This window comes from Amblyraja radiata, chromosome 46 (assembly GCF_010909765.2).
Source record: "Amblyraja radiata isolate CabotCenter1 chromosome 46, sAmbRad1.1.pri, whole genome shotgun sequence".
In the NCBI taxonomy this organism is placed as follows: Eukaryota; Metazoa; Chordata; class Chondrichthyes; order Rajiformes; family Rajidae; genus Amblyraja; species Amblyraja radiata.
Genome location: NC_046001.1, coordinates 4,151,111 through 4,172,642, shown reverse-complemented (window position 1 = coordinate 4,172,642; position 21,532 = coordinate 4,151,111). Strand labels below are relative to the sequence as shown.

The following is a 21,532-nucleotide window of genomic DNA, read 5'->3' as shown; positions in this document are numbered from 1 at the left end:
TCTGGATACTTTCAAGAGAGAGCTAGATAGGGCTCTTAAAGATAACGGAGTCAGGGGATATGGGGAGAAGGCAGGAACGGGGTACTGATTGGGGATGATCAGCCATCATCACATTGAATGGCGGTGCTGGCTCGAAGGGCCGAATGGCCTACTCCTGCACCTATTGTCTATTGTCTAACACTGCTCTGTTTGTGCCTGCAGACTCGGTTCAGTTTTCGGAAGCTCTGGGCTTTTACAGGACCTGGGTTTCTCATGAGTATTGCTTATCTGGACCCGGGAAACATTGAATCGGACCTACAGTCTGGAGCTGTGGCCGGGTTTAAGGTACGTCCTTCACTCCTTTTCAAAAATCTCCCAGCCGTGTTAATACTTTCCGCTGATCCATTGTTGCGTGTACAAAATCAAACTCATCCAATCTTAAAGTTCCACCAAAGATCAAAGCCTGTACAACACTAGGAATTCTACCTAAGCTTCTGAGCAAAGTAGATTTGAGCATTAATATTAGAAAAGGTTGATCAACGGCCAGCCACATTCCCAGGAACACAGATAAAGCCAATACATGATCAAAGAGTCATAGGGCAGAGAAACAGGCTCTTCAGCTCCCATATCAATGTTAACCATCAAGTACCTATCTGACGAAGGGTCTCAACCCGAAACGTCACCCATTCCTATTCTCCAGAGATGCTGACATGTTGAGTTACTCCAGCTTTTTGTGTCTATATTCAGTGTAAACCAGCATCTGCAGTTCCTTCCCACACAAGTATCTATCCATACTATCCCTATTTTCCAACACTCAGCCTTAGTTTTGTCCGCCTTGGCAATTCAAGAGCTTCTCGAATGTTGTGAGAGTCTCTGCCTCCACCACCCTCTCAGGCAGTGTGTTCCAGGTTCCAACCACCCTCTGGGGGAAAACTTCTCCCTTACATCCCCTCTAAACCTCCCACCCTAAACCCAAGGCCTCTGGTCTTGGATACCTCTGGCATGGAGTCTTATCTCCTCCAGTTGCCTTCTAATTTTGTATTCTTCAAGGAATCCAAGGGTTAATAGCAAGAGTGAGACACAAACTCATATTTCGGGTTGTGGACAAAGTTTGGGCACAGTGGTGCAGCGGGTAGAGCTGCTGCCTCGCAGCGCCAGGGATCGGGGTTTGATCCTGACCTCGTGTGCTGTCTGTGTGTGTGTAGTTTGCACGTTCTCCCCATGACCGCGTGGGTTTTCTCCGGGTGCTCCGGTTTCCTCTCACACTCCAAAGTCGTGCGGGTTTGTAGGTTACTTGGCCCTCTGTAAATTGCCCCCTAGCGTGTAGAATACAACTAGTGTGAGGGTGATCGTTGGACGGTGTGGACTCAGTGGGCCAAAGGGGCCTGTACCCGCGCTGTACCTCTAAACTAAAACTAAACCTGCTGGATTTGACTCTCTTTTTCTCTGTGATTTTATTTCAGATCCTCTGGGTTTTGCTGTTAGCCACCATCATGGGCCTCATGTTACAGAGAATGTCAGCACGCTTAGGAGTTGTAAGTGGCATGCAGTTGGCTGAGGTCTGTCGCAGGCATTATCCTAAGGTGCGTGCCATAGTTTAAAACTTCTCCATCAAAGGTTCATATACTTTACATCCACTTCCATCTGTATTAAGGAGGTAGAGATGTTATAACTGGTGGGTGCAGGTGCTTCATACGTTCATAAGTGATATGAGCAGAATTAGATCATTCGGCCCATCAACTCTACTCTGCCATTCAATCATGGCTATCTGTCTTTCCCTCTCAACCCCATTCTCCTGCCTTCTGCCCATAATCCCTGACACCCGTACTAAACACGAATCAGTCAATCTCCACCTTAAAAATATCCATTGACTTGGCCTCCACAGCCTTCTGTGGCAATGAATTCCTCAGATTCACCACCCTCTCACTAAATAAATTACTTCTCCGATGTTGGGGGAGTCCAGAACCAGGGGTCACACACAGTTTAAGAATAAGGGGTAAGCCATTTAGAACGGAGACGAGGAAACACTTTTTCACACAGAGAGTTGTGAGTCTGTGGAATTCTCTGCCTCAGAGGGCGGTGGAGGCCGGTTCTCTTGATACTTTCAAGAGAGAGCTAGATAGGGCTCTTAAAGATAGCGGAGTCAGGGGATATGGGGAGAAGGCAGGAACCGGCTACTGATTGGGGATGATCAGCCATGATCACATTGAATGGCGGTGCTGGCTCGAAGGGCTCCTGCACCTATTGTCTATTGTCTTCTCATCTCCTTTCTAAAGGTCCCACCCTTTTATTCTAAAGCTGTGGCCTCTGATCCTAGACTCGCGCACCAGTGGAAACAGCCTTTCCACATTCACTCTCTCCAGGTCTTTCACTGGACGTGCTTCAAGAAACAACTGGGGGAAATAAGTTGCCTGGATAGAGTAAATATACAGAGAGTAAGTTATCTTTGTTCAGAAAATGAAAGAGATAAATGAGGATTATTGGTTGAAATTCTTCTCTGAACCAGCACCATGGGTCTTGGACCTTCCTTGTTTAAGGTCCACTTTGGGAGGTTTGAATTCACCCTGATTGTGCTGAGGCTGTGATCTTTGGTGTCCTTCCCTTGAGAGGTTCACTCATCTGTATCAGAACATCAGGCAGATCAGATAATGCTGGCTCGGGACTAATGCTTGTCATCTTGTTAATATTCCAGTTCCCTCGGATTGCGTTATGGCTGATGGTGGAAATGGCGATCATCGGTTCGGACATGCAGGAGGTGATCGGATCGGCCATCGCTCTGAACCTGCTGTCTGTTGGAAGGTAGAGTACAGCCTCTTCAGGTTCACTTGGACTGCATTTCCCTTGGTGCTGCACAGTGGTAGAGTTACTGTCTCACAGTGGCAGAGACCCGGGTTCAATTCTGACTACGGGTGCTGTCTGTACGGAGTTTGTACCTTCTCCCTGTGACTATGTGGGTTTCTTCCGGGTACTCTGGTTTCCATCCACATCCCAAAGACATATAGGTTTGTAGGTTAATTGGCTTTGGTTAAAAAAATTGTAAATTGTCTCTAGTGTGTAGGATAGTGCTAGTGTACGGGTTAATCGATGGTCTGCGTGGACTCGGTTGGCCGAAGGGCCTGTTTCCACACTGTATCTCTAAAGACTAAAGTTTAACGTAGTGTAGGAAGGAACTGCAGATGCTGGTCTACACCGAAGATTGACACAAAATGCTGGAGTAACTCAGGAATAGATGACAAGCTGTTTCAGTTTAGTTTATGGTAGACAAAAATGCTGGAGAAATTCAGCGGGTGAGGCAGCATCTATGGAGCGAAGTAAATAGGCGACGTTTCGTGTCGAGACTCTTCTTCAGAAGAAGGGTTTCGACCCGAATCGTCACCTATTCCTTCGCTCCATATATGCTGCCTCACCCGCTGAGTTTCTCCAGCATTTTTGTCTACCTTTGATTTTCCAGCATCTGCAGTTCCTTCTTAAACATTCAGTTTAGTTTATTGTCACATGTACCAAGATACAGTGAAAAGCTTTTGTTGCATGCTACCCAGTCAGCAGAGAGACAATACATGATTACATTCGAGCCATTTATAATGTTTCGATACATGGGAGGGTGATTTCTACAAAGCGTTTCCACTTGTTCACTAAAGTGGGCAATAGATTCATGAAAGAACATGACATTACCCCAGGCAGCATTAGGGTTCAGTATCTGGGAAAGACAGACAAAGATGGCAGGTTGTCCTAACGCATGTACACTCTCCCAGCAATACAGTCTCCACTGTAGGCTGCCATTGTAATATGCTGTCCACAGTAGTAAATTAGCCCACCGTGTATAATTCCCCCTCATTAACCAACTCTCTCCAGCCGTACAATGACTCCCACTGTTCCCCAGTTACAGACCGTCCCACTGGACCAGATTCTACCTCAGTTACAAGACTCTGGATTCATTGGCAGTTGATAAATGTGGATTCTTCCCGAATAATAGTCACCCCCAGTAAAAGTATTTTTACCCTTGATAGACCCAGTCAGTGGTGGACTCTCATCCATTTTGCTTAACAATGCATTTCTCCCTGTGATTGTCCCATTGTTATAGATTATGGAGTCACAGAGAGATACAGCAGGGAAACAGGCCCTTCAGCCCACGGAGTCCACGTTGACTATCGACTACACATTTACACCAATCCAGTATTAATCTTTTATTTTATTCTCTCCAGATTTCCATCAACCGCCCCCCCCCCCCCCCTAGATTCTACCCCTCACCCACACACTCGGGCCGTTTTCAGAAGCCAATTAACTTACAATTCTGCACGTCTCTGGGATGTGGGAGGAAACTGGAGCACCTGGAGGAAACCCACACGGTCACAGGCAGAATGTACACTCAGACAGCACCCAAAGTCAGGATCGTATTTATTTAATTTAGTTTAGTTTAGTTTCTTATCACTTGTACCGGTACAGTGAAAAGATTTTGTTGCGTGCTTCCCAGTCAGTGGTATAGCTATGCATGTTTACGATCAAGCTGTCCGCAGTGTACAGATATATGATAAAGGGAATAACGTTCAGTGCAAGATAAAGTCCAGTAAAGTCCGATGAAAGATTGTCCAAGAGTCTCCCGTGAGGTAGATAGCAGCTTGAAGCCGGCTTACTGGTGCTGTGAGGCAGCAGCTTTACTAGCTGTGCCACTGGGCCTGCCCTGTATTTCAATTGCATTACGAGTTCCCTGCAAATGCGTCTCGCAATAAAAAATTTACTCATAATTCAATCTTCCCAGTTTTGCTGCCACATTAATGATGTCTCGACAGGACACAGACTCGCTATATTGCAGCAATCCACTCGCACAATTGCCATGCAGCAATCTTTTTGCAGTAATGCAGTCAACAGCGCCATCTTGCAGTCATAATGTTCTCCTGACAATGCAATCTCTCAGTAGTACTCCTGCAGCGCTATAGTCACAGAGCAATGCAGTTTTGCAGCTATCACTATACATTCTGAGATCAATGCAGTAATAATCTAGCAACAGAGCAGCTTGTTATTATGCACCTGCGCCAATTCAGTATTGCAACAATAGTCTTACGCACTGCCATGGGGCAATAGTCTTGCAGCAATGAAGCCTTGCTACAATATTCTTGCAGCAATTTAGCATTGCATCAATGTAGTCTCATGCATTTTTTGCAGCAGTACAGCCATGCAGTAATAATAATGCAATCTTGTAGAAACAGTCTGCCAGCAACACAATTTTGCAGCAATAGTCTCACTGTAATGCAATCTCATAACAGTGTTGTCTTATAGCAAAGCAGTCAATCCTTGCAGAAATGTAGCCATGAAACAATGGCATTTCAAAGCAATATTCTTACAACAATGCAGCTTCACAGCAATGCAGGACTGTAGTTATCTAAAAACAAGCAACTGCAGATGCTGGTTTACAGGTAAGATACAAAGTGCTGGAGTAACTCAGCAGGTCAGGCAGCATCCCTGGAGAACATGGATAGGTGGTGTTTCCAGCGGGGAACCTCCTTCAGACTAGTAATCTAGTTTTGCAGCAACAGACACCGCAATACAAGCTTAAATCAATGAGGATTGCAGCAATAGTCTTAAAGCAATGCAACCTTGCTCTGATAGCCGAGCAGCAGTGCATTATCTCAGTAATATTATCTTGCACTAATAATCTCGCAGCAATATCTTCACAGCAATAATTTCATATCAATGCATTTTTCACGGTAGTTTTGGAATGATAGCTGCACAATAGTCGTGTAGCAGTGCAGTCTTGCACCAAAAGTCTCGCAGCAATGCAGTCTCAAATAGTCTCACATTGCAATAGACTTGCAAACAACACTCTGAAACACTCTTAGCAAGTTTCTCGATAATCTCCCACACTAATACACTAATAAACTCTGCCACGTCATCTCCCAGTGATCTCCCACAGTTACACACACTGACTGCCTCAGTCATACAGTCTCTGGTTCATATATTTGACATGTTAATTGAAGCAGAGGATGGTTTCTGTGCAATGTGAATCTTGCATTAGTTTCCTCCAATGCTGCAAATGTTGTGATGGTGGGCACACAAGGAACTGCAGATGCTGCCTTACCATCAAGGACACAATGATAGATAGATAGAATTTATTTGCCACACAACCAGGGTCGGTGGAATTTGGGTCGTCAGCAGCAGCACAATAACAAAGAACACACAACCACAACAAAAATGCAACACAAACATCCACCACAGCATTCATCACTGTGGTGGAAGGCACAAAATTTGGCCAGTCCTCCTCCATTTCCCCCCCGTGGACCGGAACAGAGTCCAGAGTCAGTCCAGGATCGGCTCTTCCTCACCGGAGACCGCGGCTTTAAGTTGGTGTAGGCCGCAGGCCGGCGGTCGAGATTTAAAGTCTCCGCCGCAGCCAGAAGCACCGTAGACTGCAGGGCCGGCGGTCGAAGCTCCCCTCCAGGGGTGATGGTAAGTCCATGCCGGGCCCGCGGTAGAAGTTGGCCGCGGGCCGGCAAAGTGTTTAGTTTAGTTTAGGAGTGAACTGCAGATGCCAAAGATAGACACAAAACGCTGCAGTAACTCAGTGGGACAGGCAGCATCTCTGGAGACAAGGAATGGGTGACATTTCGGCTCCAGAGATGCTGCCTGTCCCGCTACGTTACTCCAGCATTTTGTGTCTATCTTTAGTTTAGTTTTAGTTTTGGGATACAATGCGGAAACAGGCCCTTCGGCTCACTGAGTCCACGCTGACTAGCGATCCCCACACACAAGCACCATCCTACACACACTAGGGACAATTTACAATTTTACCAAAGCCAATTAACCTTCAAACTTATACGTCTTTGGAATGTGGCAGGAAACCGGAGCACCCGGAGAAAACCCACGCGGTCCCCGGGCTAACGCAAAAACTCCGTCCCCCCGCCCCCCCCCCCCCCCTGGAGAACATGGATAGGACGTTTCGAGTCAGGACCCTTCTTCAGACTGATTGTAGTGGGGGTGGAGAGGAAACTTGCTGAAGAAGGGTCGCGACACGAAGCGTCACCTATCCATGTTGTCCAGATATGCTGCCTGACCCGCTGAGTTACTCCAGCACTTTGTGTCTTTCATGGTCATGTACCACAGATTCTGATTGCCACACTAAAACCGAATGGCATCTGCGGTAACTGTGCTTGAAGCTTTGACTTCTTGCAAAGTTACACTTTGCAGCTGATCTTGTCCCAGTATTGGTGGAGGTCAGTGTCCTGAGCCATAGAGGGTTGGACAGTTCGACTAACCACCTGCTCTCTCTGTGTTTAGGATTCCCCTCTGGGGCGGAGTAATTATTACTATTGCAGACACGTTTTTATTCCTCTTCTTGGATAAATATGGTAAGTTTGATATTATTCGTATGAGTTTACCAAAAGGTGTTTGCAGTGTATGTGATTTTGGTGTTGAACAATTATTGCTTTAAGGACTTTGTCATGTGATTAACTGCTTTCTGGGCGATAACAGTGTGGATAAAAGGTTCCAGAGGCAGTCCCTGAATAAATTACGCACGTAGTATTTGAGTTCTGCTCTGTTGCTCTGCGCACTCTACAATGGACTTCAATGGAAATTACCGGTCAATCTACAAACCCGCACGTTTTTGGGATGAGGGAGGAAACCGGAGCACCCGGAGGAAACCCATGCGGTCACAGAGAGAACGTGCAAACTCTGCATAGACAGCACCTGGAGTCAGGATTGAACCCAGGTCTCTGGCATTGTAAGGTAACAACCCTACCGCTGCGCCACCGTGCCGCCCCATGGAGAAGATAGTGGATTGTTTAGGTCAAAGAATGGATGAAAATGGGGTGCAGCCAGTTAAAGCAAAAGATGAACCCCGGGAATGACATTGAGCTCCAGTCGTGAATGGTTCTCATCCGTCACTGCATGTGACTTCGACACAACCAACTGCAGAGCGGACCTCACCTGATCAACTACGAAAGAAAGATGAACCGTGGGCTTGTGGAAACATTGGCAAAAGTTCCCCAGCCTATGCAGCATCTCAGCAGTGTGTCATTCTTCTCACATTATGACTCAAACAATGCGCTAAAACCTGCTTGTAATGCTACAAGCTCTGCAATATAAAATAATAACAGAAAAATGGTGGAAGCACTCAGCAGGTCAGGCAGCATCTGTGGGGGGAGAGAGAGGGGAGAAGGAGAGTGAGAGTGTTTCTGAGAGAGAATGAGTGAAAGAGCGATAGATGGAGAGAGAAAGAGAGTGAGAGAAAACAAGGAGTAAACACGAGGAACTGCAGATGCTTGAGTTTGAAGAAGGGTCCCGACCTCTTCACTCCCATGTTCTACACTAGGCGAGTGCAGGAGCCATCGATGTATACCGGGACGTGCTTGCTTCCTGAAGTCAATCACAATCTCCTTTGTCTTGCTGACATTGAGGGAGAGGTTCGTGTTTTGGCACCAGGTTACGGGGTTCTCAATCTCCTCTCTGCACTCCGCCTCATCATTATTTGATATTCGGCCCACTACGGTGGTGTCGTCTGCAAAGGACCCTTTGAAATCTTGACAGAACACGTCTCAGAGAGATGGGGCGGTGAAGGCAGAGTCAAGAGATTGCTTCCGTGATGCATAGCTCCATAATTCTGTAAAGAAGCACGGATATATGTGCACTCACACCTCCCAGATGAGACACTTTAAACTGTGTTGGCTTAAAATGAGCCAGAACCAACGTTTATCTCAACAGAACAGTCTTGACCTAAAACGTCGCCTATCCATGTTCTCCATAGATGCTGCCTGAACTGCTGAGTTACTCCTGCGCTTTGTGTCCATCTTTCATCTCATTGACCATTGTCTTGATAATGGTCAAACAGTATACATTATCCTTATTCAGATCTGTGCAGTCCTCTTATCCTGATCACAGTGTAACAGCTGCTTTATTTCTCCGTAGGTCTGAGAAAGCTGGAAGCTTTGTTTGGGTTTCTCATCGCCGTTATGGTTGGCACCTTTGGTTATGAGGTAAGATAAGGCAAAATTGGTTTCTTTGCTCTGAATTTGTTAAAATTTATATCCCTGTGGTTGCTTCACTATTTTTATTTTTTCTGGGATATGAGCATCACCGGCAAGATCAGCATCTATCACTCATCCCCAATTTAGTTTAGTTTAGAGATACAAAGCGGAAACAGACCCTTCGGCCCACCATGTCCACACTGACCAGCGATCCCCGCACATTAACACTACCCTACACACACTAGGGACATTTTTTACATTTACTCCAAGCCAATTAGTTTACAAACCTGCACATCTTTAAAGGGTGGGAGGAAATCAGAGATCCCGGAGAAAACCCACGCAGGTCACGGGGAGAACGTACAAACTCCATGCAGATAGCACCCGTAGTAGAGATCGAGCACGAGTCTCCGGCACTGCAAACGCTGTAAGGCAGCAACTCTACCGCTGTGCCACCGTGCTGCCATGAACTTTCTATCATCAAATACAGGTTGCAAAGTAAATAAGTCAATCGGAAATCAATAACGTTTTTTTTTTGCTGAGGTGTAAAACGATGCATCGGCCGGGAATCGATCCCGGGCCCTCCCACGTGGCAGGCGAGAATTCTACCACTGAACCACCGATGCCGCTATTACCAATGAGATGGTGGGGGTGATCTTGAATCGCTGCGGTCCTTCTGGTAAAGGTAGTCACACGGTGCGACTGGGGAGGGAGTTAGAGAGTTTAGACCCAGTGAGGATGAAGGAACGGGTGATGCCTTTCCAGGTCAGGATGATATGCAACTCTCAGGGGAACCTGCAGGTGGTGGTGTTCCCTTGTCTTTGGTGGCAGAGGTTGGGACAAGGAATTGAACCGTGTTTTCGGGCTTGGGCTTTTATTTTTTTGCATTTCTTTTCATAATATTTCTGAATCTTATTGAATTGTAGCTTTTTGGTTTCAGGCATAGGATTAAGGTGAGAGGGGAGAGATATGAGAGGGATCTCAGGGGCAACTTTTTCACTCAGAGGTTAGTCTGTATCTGGAATGAGTTGCCAGAGGAACCTGTAGAGGCGAATATAATTAGAACTTTCAAAAGACTTTAGACTTTAGAGATACAACCACCTCCAGTTTAAATTCCATTTGGAATATTTTGGAGGACCAAGAAACCAAGAATACAGCGCAGAAACAGACCCTTCGGCCCACCGAGGGACAATTTTCCCTCACACAATAGGGACAATTTTACAACTTAATGAAGTCAATTAACCTAGAAACTTGTATGTCTTTGGAGTGTGGATAGAAATGGGAGCATCCAGAGAAAATCCACTTTTGTACATTTGGATAGATATATGAATGCAGTGATATGGGCCTAATGCAAGCAATTAGACTAGCCCAGTATGCCAAAGACGTACAGGTTTGTAGGTCAATTGGCTTTGGTAAAATTGTAAATTGTTACTTGAGGAGAGGATAGTGCTAGTATATGGGGGGGATCGCTGGTCGGCGCAGACGTGGTGGGCCGAAGGGCCTGTTTCCGCGATGCATTTCTATGTCCAAAATGTTTTTAAAGTCAAAATGGATCAATGGGGGCAGCTAGCATCTGCTTACACTTCTTTGTTTGCGTTATGTGTTAATAGCAGGGTCGTGGGACATTTTCCGCTGGTCAGACTGCATGAAAGGAGAGTGAAAAACGGAATGAAAAGATGCTGTTCCTCTAGCTTGCATTGGCCCCCACTGGAACAGTGCAGGAGGCCACAGATAGATAGTGGGACAGGGAATTAAAGTGGCAGCAACAGAGGTTCAGGGTCACTCTTTCAGACTAATCACAGGCTCTCTCCACAATCTGTATTCGCTTTCAATGGTGTGGAGGAGACCACACTGTGAGCATTGAATGCAGTGCACAAAGTCTTTTGATGTTCATTTGCCGCTCTTTCGTGTCTCAAGCCGTACCATTAGTTGTCTCACAGACTGTGTCCCTGTGTTCTTTGCCCACAGTACGTGACTGTAAAGCCTGACCAGTTGCAGCTACTGAGGGGGATGTTTGTGCCCAGCTGTGATGGCTGTGGAAGCGAACAGCTTCAGCAGGCGGTTGGCATAGTTGGCGCTGTGATCATGCCCCACAACATCTACCTGTACTCAGCGCTGGTCAGAGTAAGTACTCAACTTTGCCAGTGAACATGGAGCAGTGTTATACAAACATAGAAACTGATGTGTCTGAACATAACATTGATGCTGAAGAAAGGTCTCAACCCAAAATGTCACCCATTCCTTCTAACCGGAGATGCTGCCTGACCTGCTGAGTTACTCCAGAATTTTGTATCTATGCTGCCTGACCCACTGAGCTTCTCCAGCATCTTGTGTCTATAACATTGATGCTGATTTACATCTATCTTCCAAGTGATTTTAGAGCATTAATGGGTAACTTTTGTTGCACATTCCCTTGTTTTAAACATAATCTTGGGCTGGTTTCAACTGAGACATATTCTCACGCATTGGAAGTGTGAATGACTCTTATTGGTCTCAATTTCAGCCTTGGGGGAATTGTAACTTCTGGGACTTGTTTAAAAGCTACTGGTCTAGGCTCACTGAGAATACGGCAGCATCAGTGGTCATTGGCCCACCGAGTCCACGCCGACTAGCGATCCCCGCACACTAATACTACCCTACACACACAAGGGACAATTTACAATTTTTACCAAAGCCAATTAACCTACAAACCTGTATGTCTTTAGAGTTTGGGAGGAAACCGGAGCACCCGGAGAGAACCCACACAGGTCACGGGGAGAATGTACAAACTCCGTACAGACAGCACCCATAGTCAGGATCAAACCAGGGTTTTGGTTGCTGTGAGGCAGCAACTCCACCGCTACGCCACCGTGCTGTCACCTATCCATGTTCTCCAGAGATGCCAGACCCGTTGAGTTACTCCAGAACTTTGTGTTCTTTTAGCTCCAGAACTGATCTGACTCAGCAATATCAAGCAAGGGTCATTTACGGAATGATTGCCTGACCCTGCCAGTTTTCAGCTGCTAGCTGACCTGATATCCAAACCTTGCTCCATCAGAACAAATAAATAAAATGGCTCACAGCTCTCACAGGAGCCTTGCTAGCACTTCCAGCAGGGAATGTCCTGATTGGTATCCCTCACTAGTCCGAGGAAATACAATTCAAAGCGATTACACAAAAAACACTTGAAAATGGGAGTAGGAACAAGCCTGCCTCACCATTCAATGTCAGCGTGGCCTTAACTCCTGTGCCAGTTCTCCAAATCTTTCAATTCCTTGATCTTTCAAATATTTATCCACTGTAAATGCTTCTAATGATGCAGCCTCCGCCGCCAACTGAGGCAAAGAATGGGAGCTTAATCTCCCATTTCCTATTTGTGGGAACTTGCTTTTCTCCCATTGTCCAACTGCCAAAACAAAAGTCCGTTTGCACTTCAAGTTGTTTCTTTCTGAAGCTTTGTGCTCAGGTCACACGCTGAAGGGGGCAAAAGTGGGGAGGGTCGTGTAACTGTGGGATTAACTGGAGCTAATACAGCCTCTCCTCTCTCAGTCCAGAGATGTGAATCGAGCAAATAAGAAGGAAGTGAATGAAGCCAATCGTTACTTCTTCATCGAAGCCTGCGTAGCTTTGTTTTTGTCCTTCCTCATCAACGTCTTTGTGGTCACGGTGTTTGCGGAAGCTTTTTACAACAAGACCAACGAGCAAGTGGTGAGTGTGGGAGTGAGTTCACTCCAATCAGCAATACTCGGATGTACCAGCTCCCAGTCTTTGCACACTGGCACTATAGTTTCTGCAGGTTTGTGACTGGGCAGCCAAGAGTCAAGAATGTTTAATTGTCATATGCAGCAACAATACAACAATGAAATTCTTACAGGTCCGTAAACACTAACACACAAATAACATACAATAAACAAAAAAATCAATCAATTAACAATCCCAGAACTAATGCAAAAAAAGCCCAAAGCTCGTAGTGCAGCCCAAGGCAGTCCATAGTTGATCGTTGTGCAGTGATCGAGAACTGTTGGTTGATGTGACAAAGCTACTGTATTCTTAAACCTGGTGGTCATGCTTTTCAGATTCCTAAACAGGTCCACCAATGAATAACGTGAATAATGTTTAGTGCAAGATAAAGCCAGTAAAGTCCGATCAAAGACGGTCCGAGGGTCACCAATGAGTAGATGGTAGTTCAGGACTATTTTATTTTCTCTTGCAGCACGAGGTGTGCGCAAACAGCAGTAGTCCACATGCTGATCTCTTCCCAGTCAATAACCAGACTCTGAGTGTCGATATTTACAAAGGGGTAAGTGCACCCGAACAAAAGAGAATCGTATTCGTCAACAGGTCTCAACACTTTTTTTTGGTCAGTGCAATTCTTTACAATTTGGTACAGTTCTGTACAGATATATGGATTTTAATGGGTTTATTACATAACCCTTGGTAACTCTTTGAGCTCAAAAGGGTTTCTACAAATCTTCCGGAGTTTTATCTTTACGAGTCGGACATGTCTGTGTTACACTGTGCCTGTATCGCCTTTTTTTTTTTTACCCCTGAACCATTTTCTGGGTCATTGCTAGTCTAAACAGATCTATGAAGGATGTGGGAATGGTGCAAGAATTTGCTTTCAGAGCTCTAATAAAACTAATGGTACGCAGATTTAACCCAGAGTGGTCCATGATTGCAGCCATTATCAGTGACTTTTGAACCTGCTCCCCCATTCAACAAGGTCACGGCTGATCTATCTCAGTACTATGTTACAGTTGTACAGGACGGCGATGAGGCCGCATTTGGAATATTGTGTTCAGTTTTGGTCAATCTGCTATAGGAAGTACGCCATTAAGCTGGAAAGAGCGCAGATAAGATTTGCAAGGATGTTGCCAGGACTTGAAGGTTTGGGCCGGTGGTGGGGTATCTTGGTCAGCATTGATGAGTTGGGCTGAAGAACCTGTTTCCGTGCTGTATGATTCTCTGACCTTTCTGCCCTATTCCCATGTCGTGATTCCTCTAGCACCCTACCAGTCTCTGTTTCGAATGAGCCTCGAGAGTTGGGGATTCCAGAGATTCATCAACCTCTGGGTGCAGTTTTCCCTCATCTCAGTTCTAAACATCTCCTTCTTCTGAGACTGTGCCACCTAGACCCTACAGCCAGGGGAAACATCCTCCCTGTTATGCCCTGAACTTCAGGAAACAAAAAATTACAAAGGTCAGGAATTTAGCTCCACCTCAGATAACCATCCTTTTCTCTTGATCTCAGGGTGTGGTGCTGGGCTGCTATTTTGGTGCTGCTGCTCTCTACATCTGGGCCATTGGTATTCTGGCTGCAGGTCAGAGTTCAACCATGTCAGGGACATACACTGGACAGTTTGTCATGGAGGTAATTTTTGACTGTTTTCTAAAATGCAAATATAACAGAACATTGATGTGCACTGAATTCAAATCCTTTTACATCCACACAAGGCTTAATGGGGTGCAGTGGGTTGAGTTATGGTCTCTCCCACTGTGGTCTGGTCACTCCAAAGACATGTGGGTTTGTAGTTTAATTGACATGGTATAAATGTAAAATTGTCCCAGTGTGTGTAGGATAGTTTTAGTGTGCGGGATTCACTGGTCGTGCGGACTCGGTGGGCCGAAGGGCCTGTTTCTGCGCTGAATCTCTAAATTAAACTAAACCAAACTAAAATAACTACATCCAATGGTGAGACTTCTTTCTTTAGTTTGCCTCTGTCACTGCAAAACAAAAGCTTCACCCTTTATTGGTGGTGAAGGGCATTGGTACCAATGTTACAGCAGACGTAGCAGCGATTGTCATTGTTATTTGGATGAGACGTTAACTTCAAAGGAGAGCAGGGAGTTATCTTCAGCATCTCAGTCAATGCCATAGCAAATAGATTATCTAGTCATCTCCACATTACTGTGACTGCCTGAATTTCCTTCTATTACATAGCGCCTACACTTCAATAACACCTACTCTTCAGAAATAGTGATAGTAATGATCACAAGCTGGACAAACAGTAAGAGGACCAGAACACAATTTAGTTGCTCACTTGCATTGGAAGTACAGAATTCCTATACCTTGTCAAAAATAAATTGGCACCTCAGAGCAGGCCTGCTTATCTTTGTTTCCCTAACCAGTGTCATAGCAAGCAGGCAAACACACTGGATAAATTCTCAACCTCTTGTTTCTCTTTCCCAGGGGTTCTTGAACCTCAAGTGGTCTCGCTTTGCTCGTGTGGTCTTCACCCGGTCAATCGCAATCACTCCCACCTTGCTGGTCGCTGTTTTCCAGAATGTGGACACATTGACAGGAATGAATGACTTGCTAAATGTTCTGATGAGTTTGCAGGTGAGGATATTTTTTACTATGGCACTGTAATTTTACACTGGTGGGGCATTTTACACATGCAGATTCTGTGCTATGCACCTCCAGGCAAATAGAAAGCTAGTGTGGAGCATCTACTGTGGTCTATCCGACGAGAATTTGTAGTTCAGAGTACAACTTTTTCAGAAGCTCAGTTTTGAACATCAAATATTTGTACTCGTGGAGAGGAAGGTGACTTTCCAGGGCAGTTATTTATTTCAATCATATCAATGTAATTCTGGTTATTGATCTGCAGTCTCCAGATCCAGTTCTAACAACTAACCTTTCACTCTCCCCAGCTGCCATTTGCATTGCTCCCAGTATTGACGTTTACCAGTATGAGCTCCGTGATGCATGACTTCGTCAACGGTCTGTAAGTAGTCTGACTCCCCAGCTCACACTTAGTATATCTGGCCTATTACCATATAATATAACCATATAACAATTACAGCACGGAAACAGGCCATCTCGACCCCTCTAGTCCGTGCCGAACACATAATCTCCCCTAGTCCCATATACTTGCGCTCAGACCATAACCCTCCATTCCTTTCCCATCCATATAACTATCCAATTTATTTTTAAATGATAAAAACGAACCTGCCTCCACCACCTTCACTGGAAGCTCATTCCACACAGCTACCATTCTCTGAGTAAAGATTACATGAAGAATTGTGAGGAACTAGAGGATGATTTGGCAATAAATCAAAATGGGGTAAATTTAATTGGCTGTATCAAAACTAAGCACTGTCCTAATGCTGTCTATGTACCATCAAAGTACAAAAGCAAACAGTGCTCCTCGGCTGGTAGACTATAAAAACCCAGGAGTGCGATGACGTAGTCCTGGGAAACAATGGGGTGGCGAGGGAAAGTTAGCATTTCCCTCCCTCTAATTTTATCCACTGTACTGTGGAAGGAGTATGAACTGTTTGTGGGAGACTTGTCGTAGAGACTCAACGCCTTGCCAAAGGTGACAATGTTGTGAATCTTTTCACAATTTTCACAGGTGCAGAACTTTGCTACTCCTGGTCAGAAAGTGGCACATACATTGCACCACGTCACTCCACCTTGTTGTATGCAACAGAAAGAGATGGTGTGTCTGAGTCAGTGTTGACAGAGCTGCATGGTGTTACACTAATGTCTGCTGGATTCTTTATATTTTCTTCTAGTGTGTGGAAGATTCTAGGCGGAATTATGATTCTGATCATCTGCTGCATTAACATATATTTTGTAATCGATTATGTTTCAAATCTGAAGTTCTTGGCACTCTACATTGGAGCAGCTATCGTGTCAGTTGCCTATTTATCTTTTGTGTTATACTTGGTAAGTTTGAGAACATTCCTTCCTTCACTTGAGAATGTAAGTCCTGTTGATATCATAGCAGCATATTTTGCAGTTCGATGATATGGCATTCTGTCCTGTTGCTTTTTCCATTTACTGCCTTTGGTCAAGAAAAATAGTGTGTGCGTGCATGTCAAATAACACAGGTCCTAGCACAGATCCCATGCAGAACACCATTGCTTACAGGCCTCCAGCCTCAATACTATCCTTGCACCAAAACCCTCTGTCTTCAATCAGTAACCCAGTAGTTCTGGACCCATACAACCAAGTCACCATAAATCCCGTGCATCTTAATCTCCTGGATCAGGTTTCCATGGGGGACTTTATCAAATGCAATACTGAAATCCATGTAAACAATATCCATTGTACTACCCTCATCGATCACTATCTTCACCTCTTCAAAAAACTTGATCAAGTTAGCAAGACTCGACCTTCCCGCAGACAAACCCATGCTGGTGATTAGCCCATTCTCTTCCAAATGGAAGTAAATCCTATCCCAAAGAATTCTCTCCAATAACTTCCCAACCATTGACATGAGCCCCACCAGCCTATAATTCCCTGGATTCTGTCTACTTCCCTTCTTTAACAAAGGAACAACTTTAGCTGCACCCCAGACCTCCAGGACATCACCTGAGGCTAGAGAAGTTTCAAAGATCTTCATCAAGGCCCCTGCAATCGCCTCCCTGCCTCTCTCAATAACCTCTCTCAATAACCCATTAGGCCCTGTGGATTTATCCACATTAATGCTCTTCAGGAGCCCCAACACCACGTCCTTCTTGATCCAAAACTGTCCAAGCATATTAGTATTCTCCACACTGATCTCACTGTCCATGTTCTTCTCCTTGATGAATACACATGTAAAGTACTCATTTAAAATCTTGCCTTCATCCTCTGACTCCAAGCATAAATTCCCTCATTTATCCTTGAATAGTTTAATAGTGTCATCAAATAGCTCCTGAAAATATATATGACTCTCTGTAACAGCTCTGTAAACTTCAAGTGTTGTGAGCCATTTATTTTGGGTCTGACTGGCCTTTGTCTGACTCCTTGCAGATTTGGTTTTGTTTAGTTAAAATGGGTGTCCCATTTTTGAACTGCAACCGTGATGTCAATGTGAACAAGATGATGATTGTGGAAGATCAGAGTCAGGTATTTCATCGAATTGGGTCGATCCGTTCAGCAGATGTGGGTACTGTCCGCTGAAGATTTCATCAGAGAGTAATGAAGACTGCTTGCTCTTCTGACACAATATTCCTCAAATGGAACTCAGTTGGACCATTTAATGTATGTAAATGTTTGTCATAAATCAGTGTAGCTGCTTCATTCCATAGATAATGCTCTAACAATTGTTAATATAGACAAAGTCTGATACTAAATATTTTGAGTCCCATCAAACAGGAACTCGCTACTAAATCATCAGGGCCAGCATGTCACACATTCCCAGTGGTTGTATAAATGTCCAGAAGGGAGTGAAATCTCAACGTCCAGGGATGTCAATGGACAGCTGCAGACATGAACGTGGTGTGGTGTTTCCCTGGGATCAGTCATGACCTAGTTAGTGGCGTAATGACCACCTCTTGATGAGCACCAGAGGACCATCCTATGGGAGGATGGGCTTAGGAAATGGGCAACTTCAACCCAAAAGAATAGATGATTGATGTATTTTACTATTTATTGGATGTCACCCTTGTAAATAAGGCTGGTGGTGACATTTTGAGATCTGCACACCCCAGTGAGGGGTAGGAATGGTGAGCATCATAAACTGTATAATTTCCAAGTCTAATTTAGAATAATGTGTAAGAATAAACTGCAGATGCTGGTTTACACCAACGATAGACACAAAATGCTGGAGTAACTCAGCAGGACAGGCAGCATCTCTGGATCTCTGAAATGAAGGAATGGATGACGTTTTAGGACGTATTTAGAATTACTTTATATTTCTGACCTTTCAATAACATCCTAATCTGATTTGAAATCTTCAATAACTAAAGTAAAGATAGCCTGATTTGACTATGTATCATTACATTTTTGATATGTATATGTGGAATTATGGTCACATATTTTAACTTAAGTTATCATCAAGTCATTTTACTTCTTCAACAACTAGTCTGTCTGCATCTATCCATGGAGCTTGCAGGTAAATCCTTCTCTATTCTTGGACTGACAGCAACACCTTCTCATTGTCTTAACAATACCAGGCCTCTGTCAACAGCAGAGTTGCCAACACAGACGGAAGTGTCAGAGCTGCTTTCAAATGTGGTGGTTGTCCTAAGTTATGCAGTGCTTGGGATTTGCCTCTGGAAATCATCCTTGCTGCCCTATGTATTCCAAGGCTTGCACTGATGCTGATTCTACTTGGGACTTGAAAGACCTGATGATCCTGAGCTTTTTCCTCTCACAAATTTATTTTTGGCTGCAGACTCACTGCCAGTAGGTGGTGCAATGTTTCAGTCTGTACAATGAATAAATAGCACATCAAGTAGAAGGGTAGGTGGTACTTGTGCGCTTTCTCGTGGTATAATTTTGTTAATATTTGAATTTGTATTTTGAAATGATTCTCAATTATATCAAGGTGTACATCTTTAAAATTAAATAAATGAATATTCTTAACAGAAGCTAACTTGTATGTTTTCCAACTCCCAATTTTGCCATATTTTCCTAAAATTGCTGACTCCAGACTGCAAGTCCCTATTGTTCAATGGAGCTTTATTTGTCACATGTGCAAATGCACAGTGAAATTCCTTTTTGCATATATCACATTTTTGGCACCATTATTCAAAGTCCGGTCGGCCCGTGTGCTCAGAGTATTGGAGCAGTTCCCACGAACCAACGTCCCTCTCCTTTCCTCACCCAGCCATCTTTGTGTCCCTTGAATGCGCTGGAGGCATTACCCTGGTTCACCTTCCCACCAAAGATACTAGAGTAGCTCCTCTATAATCTTTGCTTCCCACCGCCCCACTCCTTGCGTCCGACATCTCCAGATCCCTCCCGGCCGAGCCTTCGAGTAGGTTACCGGCCCCACCGACTGACGAGATTTCGGGCGGGTTCCCATTCCCGCCGACCGATGAGCCTTCAGGCGGTTACCAGTGCCATCGAATCTTCGGGCAGGTTAACGGTCCCGCCGACCGCCAACACGTTTCCAGTCTCATCGACCATCGCAGCAGGTCCGCAGCAGACGCCATCTCCCTCGCCCTACACTCATCTCTGGAACTCCTCGACAACAAGTATTCTTACATTGGACTCCTATTTATCAGCCATAGCCCCACCTTCAACACCATTATCCCATCCAAACTCAGCTCCAATCTCCTGGACCGAGGAATCAGCGCCCTCCCCCCTCTGTGTGCCAACATCCATGGACCAAAGCAGTCTTTCCAGGTGAAGCAATGATTCACTGCATTCCTTCCAATCAGTGTTCATGATGCTGTCAATTGGTTGTGAGGTAACTCAGCTCTGTCTATTACATGCTATTTTTGATGTTTAGCTCACAACTCATCCTATATTGCAACTTCAGAAGGCTGGCATATCATCATATTAAGGTATTCCTGGTGCTGTTCCTGACACTCCTTCTGCACTCTTCACCGAACCAGGGGCAATCTCCCGGCTGATGGTAATGGTTGACGGGTTGTGAGGTGGCAGATTGTGGTGGTGAACACCTCTGCTGCCTCACAGATGCTCAGTTTGGAGCGGCCAGATCTGTTCTGAGTTTACCTCATTTAGCACAATGATGGTTCCACACAATACAATGGATGGGGTCTTCGATGGGACTTTTCGTGTGGGACATTCCCACCATCCTACCCTGGCCATGGACTAGTGAAGATCAGGTCATACAGTGAAGATCACAGACCCAGTCTGGTATCAATGGACTCAGTTAACTTGGTCAGTGGTGATGCTACCAAGCTATTTTTGATGATGGTATGGGATATAGGACAGACAAACTGTCTGCTGAGCTAAACATCCGTATAGATATAATGGAAAACTCAATGCATGACATCATAAAGAAAATGTTTTATCATAGTGACATGAAATGTTTAAGATGTATCCAATGATTCCCATTGTTGAATAATCAACGTTCTAATTTCCTATGCAATATTGAGTCTCATTTCTGCTGGTGAAAATGAAGCAAAGAAATGAAAACACATATAGATGCTGCTAGACCATCTGAATTCTTCCAGATGTTTTTTTTCAACAGAAGCCAGCATCTGCAATCTCTCTTGTATCATGAAATTTAGTTTAATTAATCCAAATTGATTTTTGGCCAGGTTCAGCAAAAACACCTGGATAGATTATTCCAAATATTTTCAGAATTAATCCAACAAATCCAAGTAGCACTTGAACGAGCTGCCCATGACTTATACTACATCAATACAAGAGGTTTATAGTGTTTTTTGCAATAAATCACAGCACTTTGATCGATTCCACTGCAGTGAGTGAGGATGTCACATACTCATCCAATTACACAAACAGAGATGAACTAAAAACTAATTTGGGAGACTAAACTATGCAGAGTTTAGTAAAGCACAACACACATCATGTTCAGGCACCATCTAGCGGTAACAGAAGAGTGAACATCCAGAGAGCTCAAATGAAGCAACTATCATTTTTGCAGCAAAAGGAATAATCAGAGCAGGGGGTTGCCTGGCAACAATGAACATACACACTTTTTAAATATATTCAATAAAGTCTCTGATCTTCACAATTTTATTTCTGAAGGTGTTGAACTCGATTAGGGTACAATGGTCTCTGTTTCTCCCTCTCTCTCCCCCAAAGGTACTGATTTTCACTGGGTGCAATGTGTCTCTCTTTCCCTCTCCCTCCTGATGGTACTGACTATCACTGGGGTACAGTGAACCTCTCTCTCTCTCTCTCCTCTCCTGAAGGTACTGACCCTCATTGGCGTAGTTACCTTCGAGCTATGAGCAAGACAACA

The 21,532-nt window shown here is 44.7% G+C and overlaps 1 protein-coding gene and 1 non-coding gene across 2 annotated transcripts; one reads left to right on the top strand and one right to left on the bottom strand.

Moving 5' to 3' along the window:
- The first annotated feature begins 201 nt into the window (after positions 1-201).
- Positions 202-19,992, top strand: LOC116968750 (natural resistance-associated macrophage protein 2-like). Its single transcript, XM_033015559.1, has 15 exons — positions 202-324; positions 1,443-1,562; positions 2,672-2,778; positions 7,249-7,319; positions 8,878-8,945; positions 10,902-11,057; positions 12,462-12,620; positions 13,126-13,212; positions 14,164-14,283; positions 15,103-15,252; positions 15,567-15,640; positions 16,434-16,587; positions 17,659-17,754; positions 19,025-19,035; positions 19,587-19,992. Exons 1-15 carry the CDS (start codon positions 253-255, stop codon positions 19,990-19,992), a joined length of 1,851 nt encoding a protein of 616 aa, XP_032871450.1. The 5' UTR covers positions 202-252.
- trnag-gcc lies at positions 9,488-9,559 on the bottom strand. Its single transcript has one exon. It is a non-coding gene; the product is annotated as a tRNA-Gly (tRNA).
- Positions 19,993-21,532: the final 1,540 nt, after the last annotated feature.

Coding starts and splice junctions, on each gene's coding strand:
- LOC116968750 (XM_033015559.1), top strand. CDS start 253: ATGAGTATTGCTTATCTGGACCCGGGAAACATTGAATCGGACCTACAG. Junction 11,058..12,461: donor TGTACTCAGCGCTGGTCAGA/GTAAGTACTCAA, acceptor CTCCTCTCTCAG/TCCAGAGATGTGAATCGAGC. Junction 13,213..14,163: donor GTGTCGATATTTACAAAGGG/GTAAGTGCACCC, acceptor TCTTGATCTCAG/GGTGTGGTGCTGGGCTGCTA.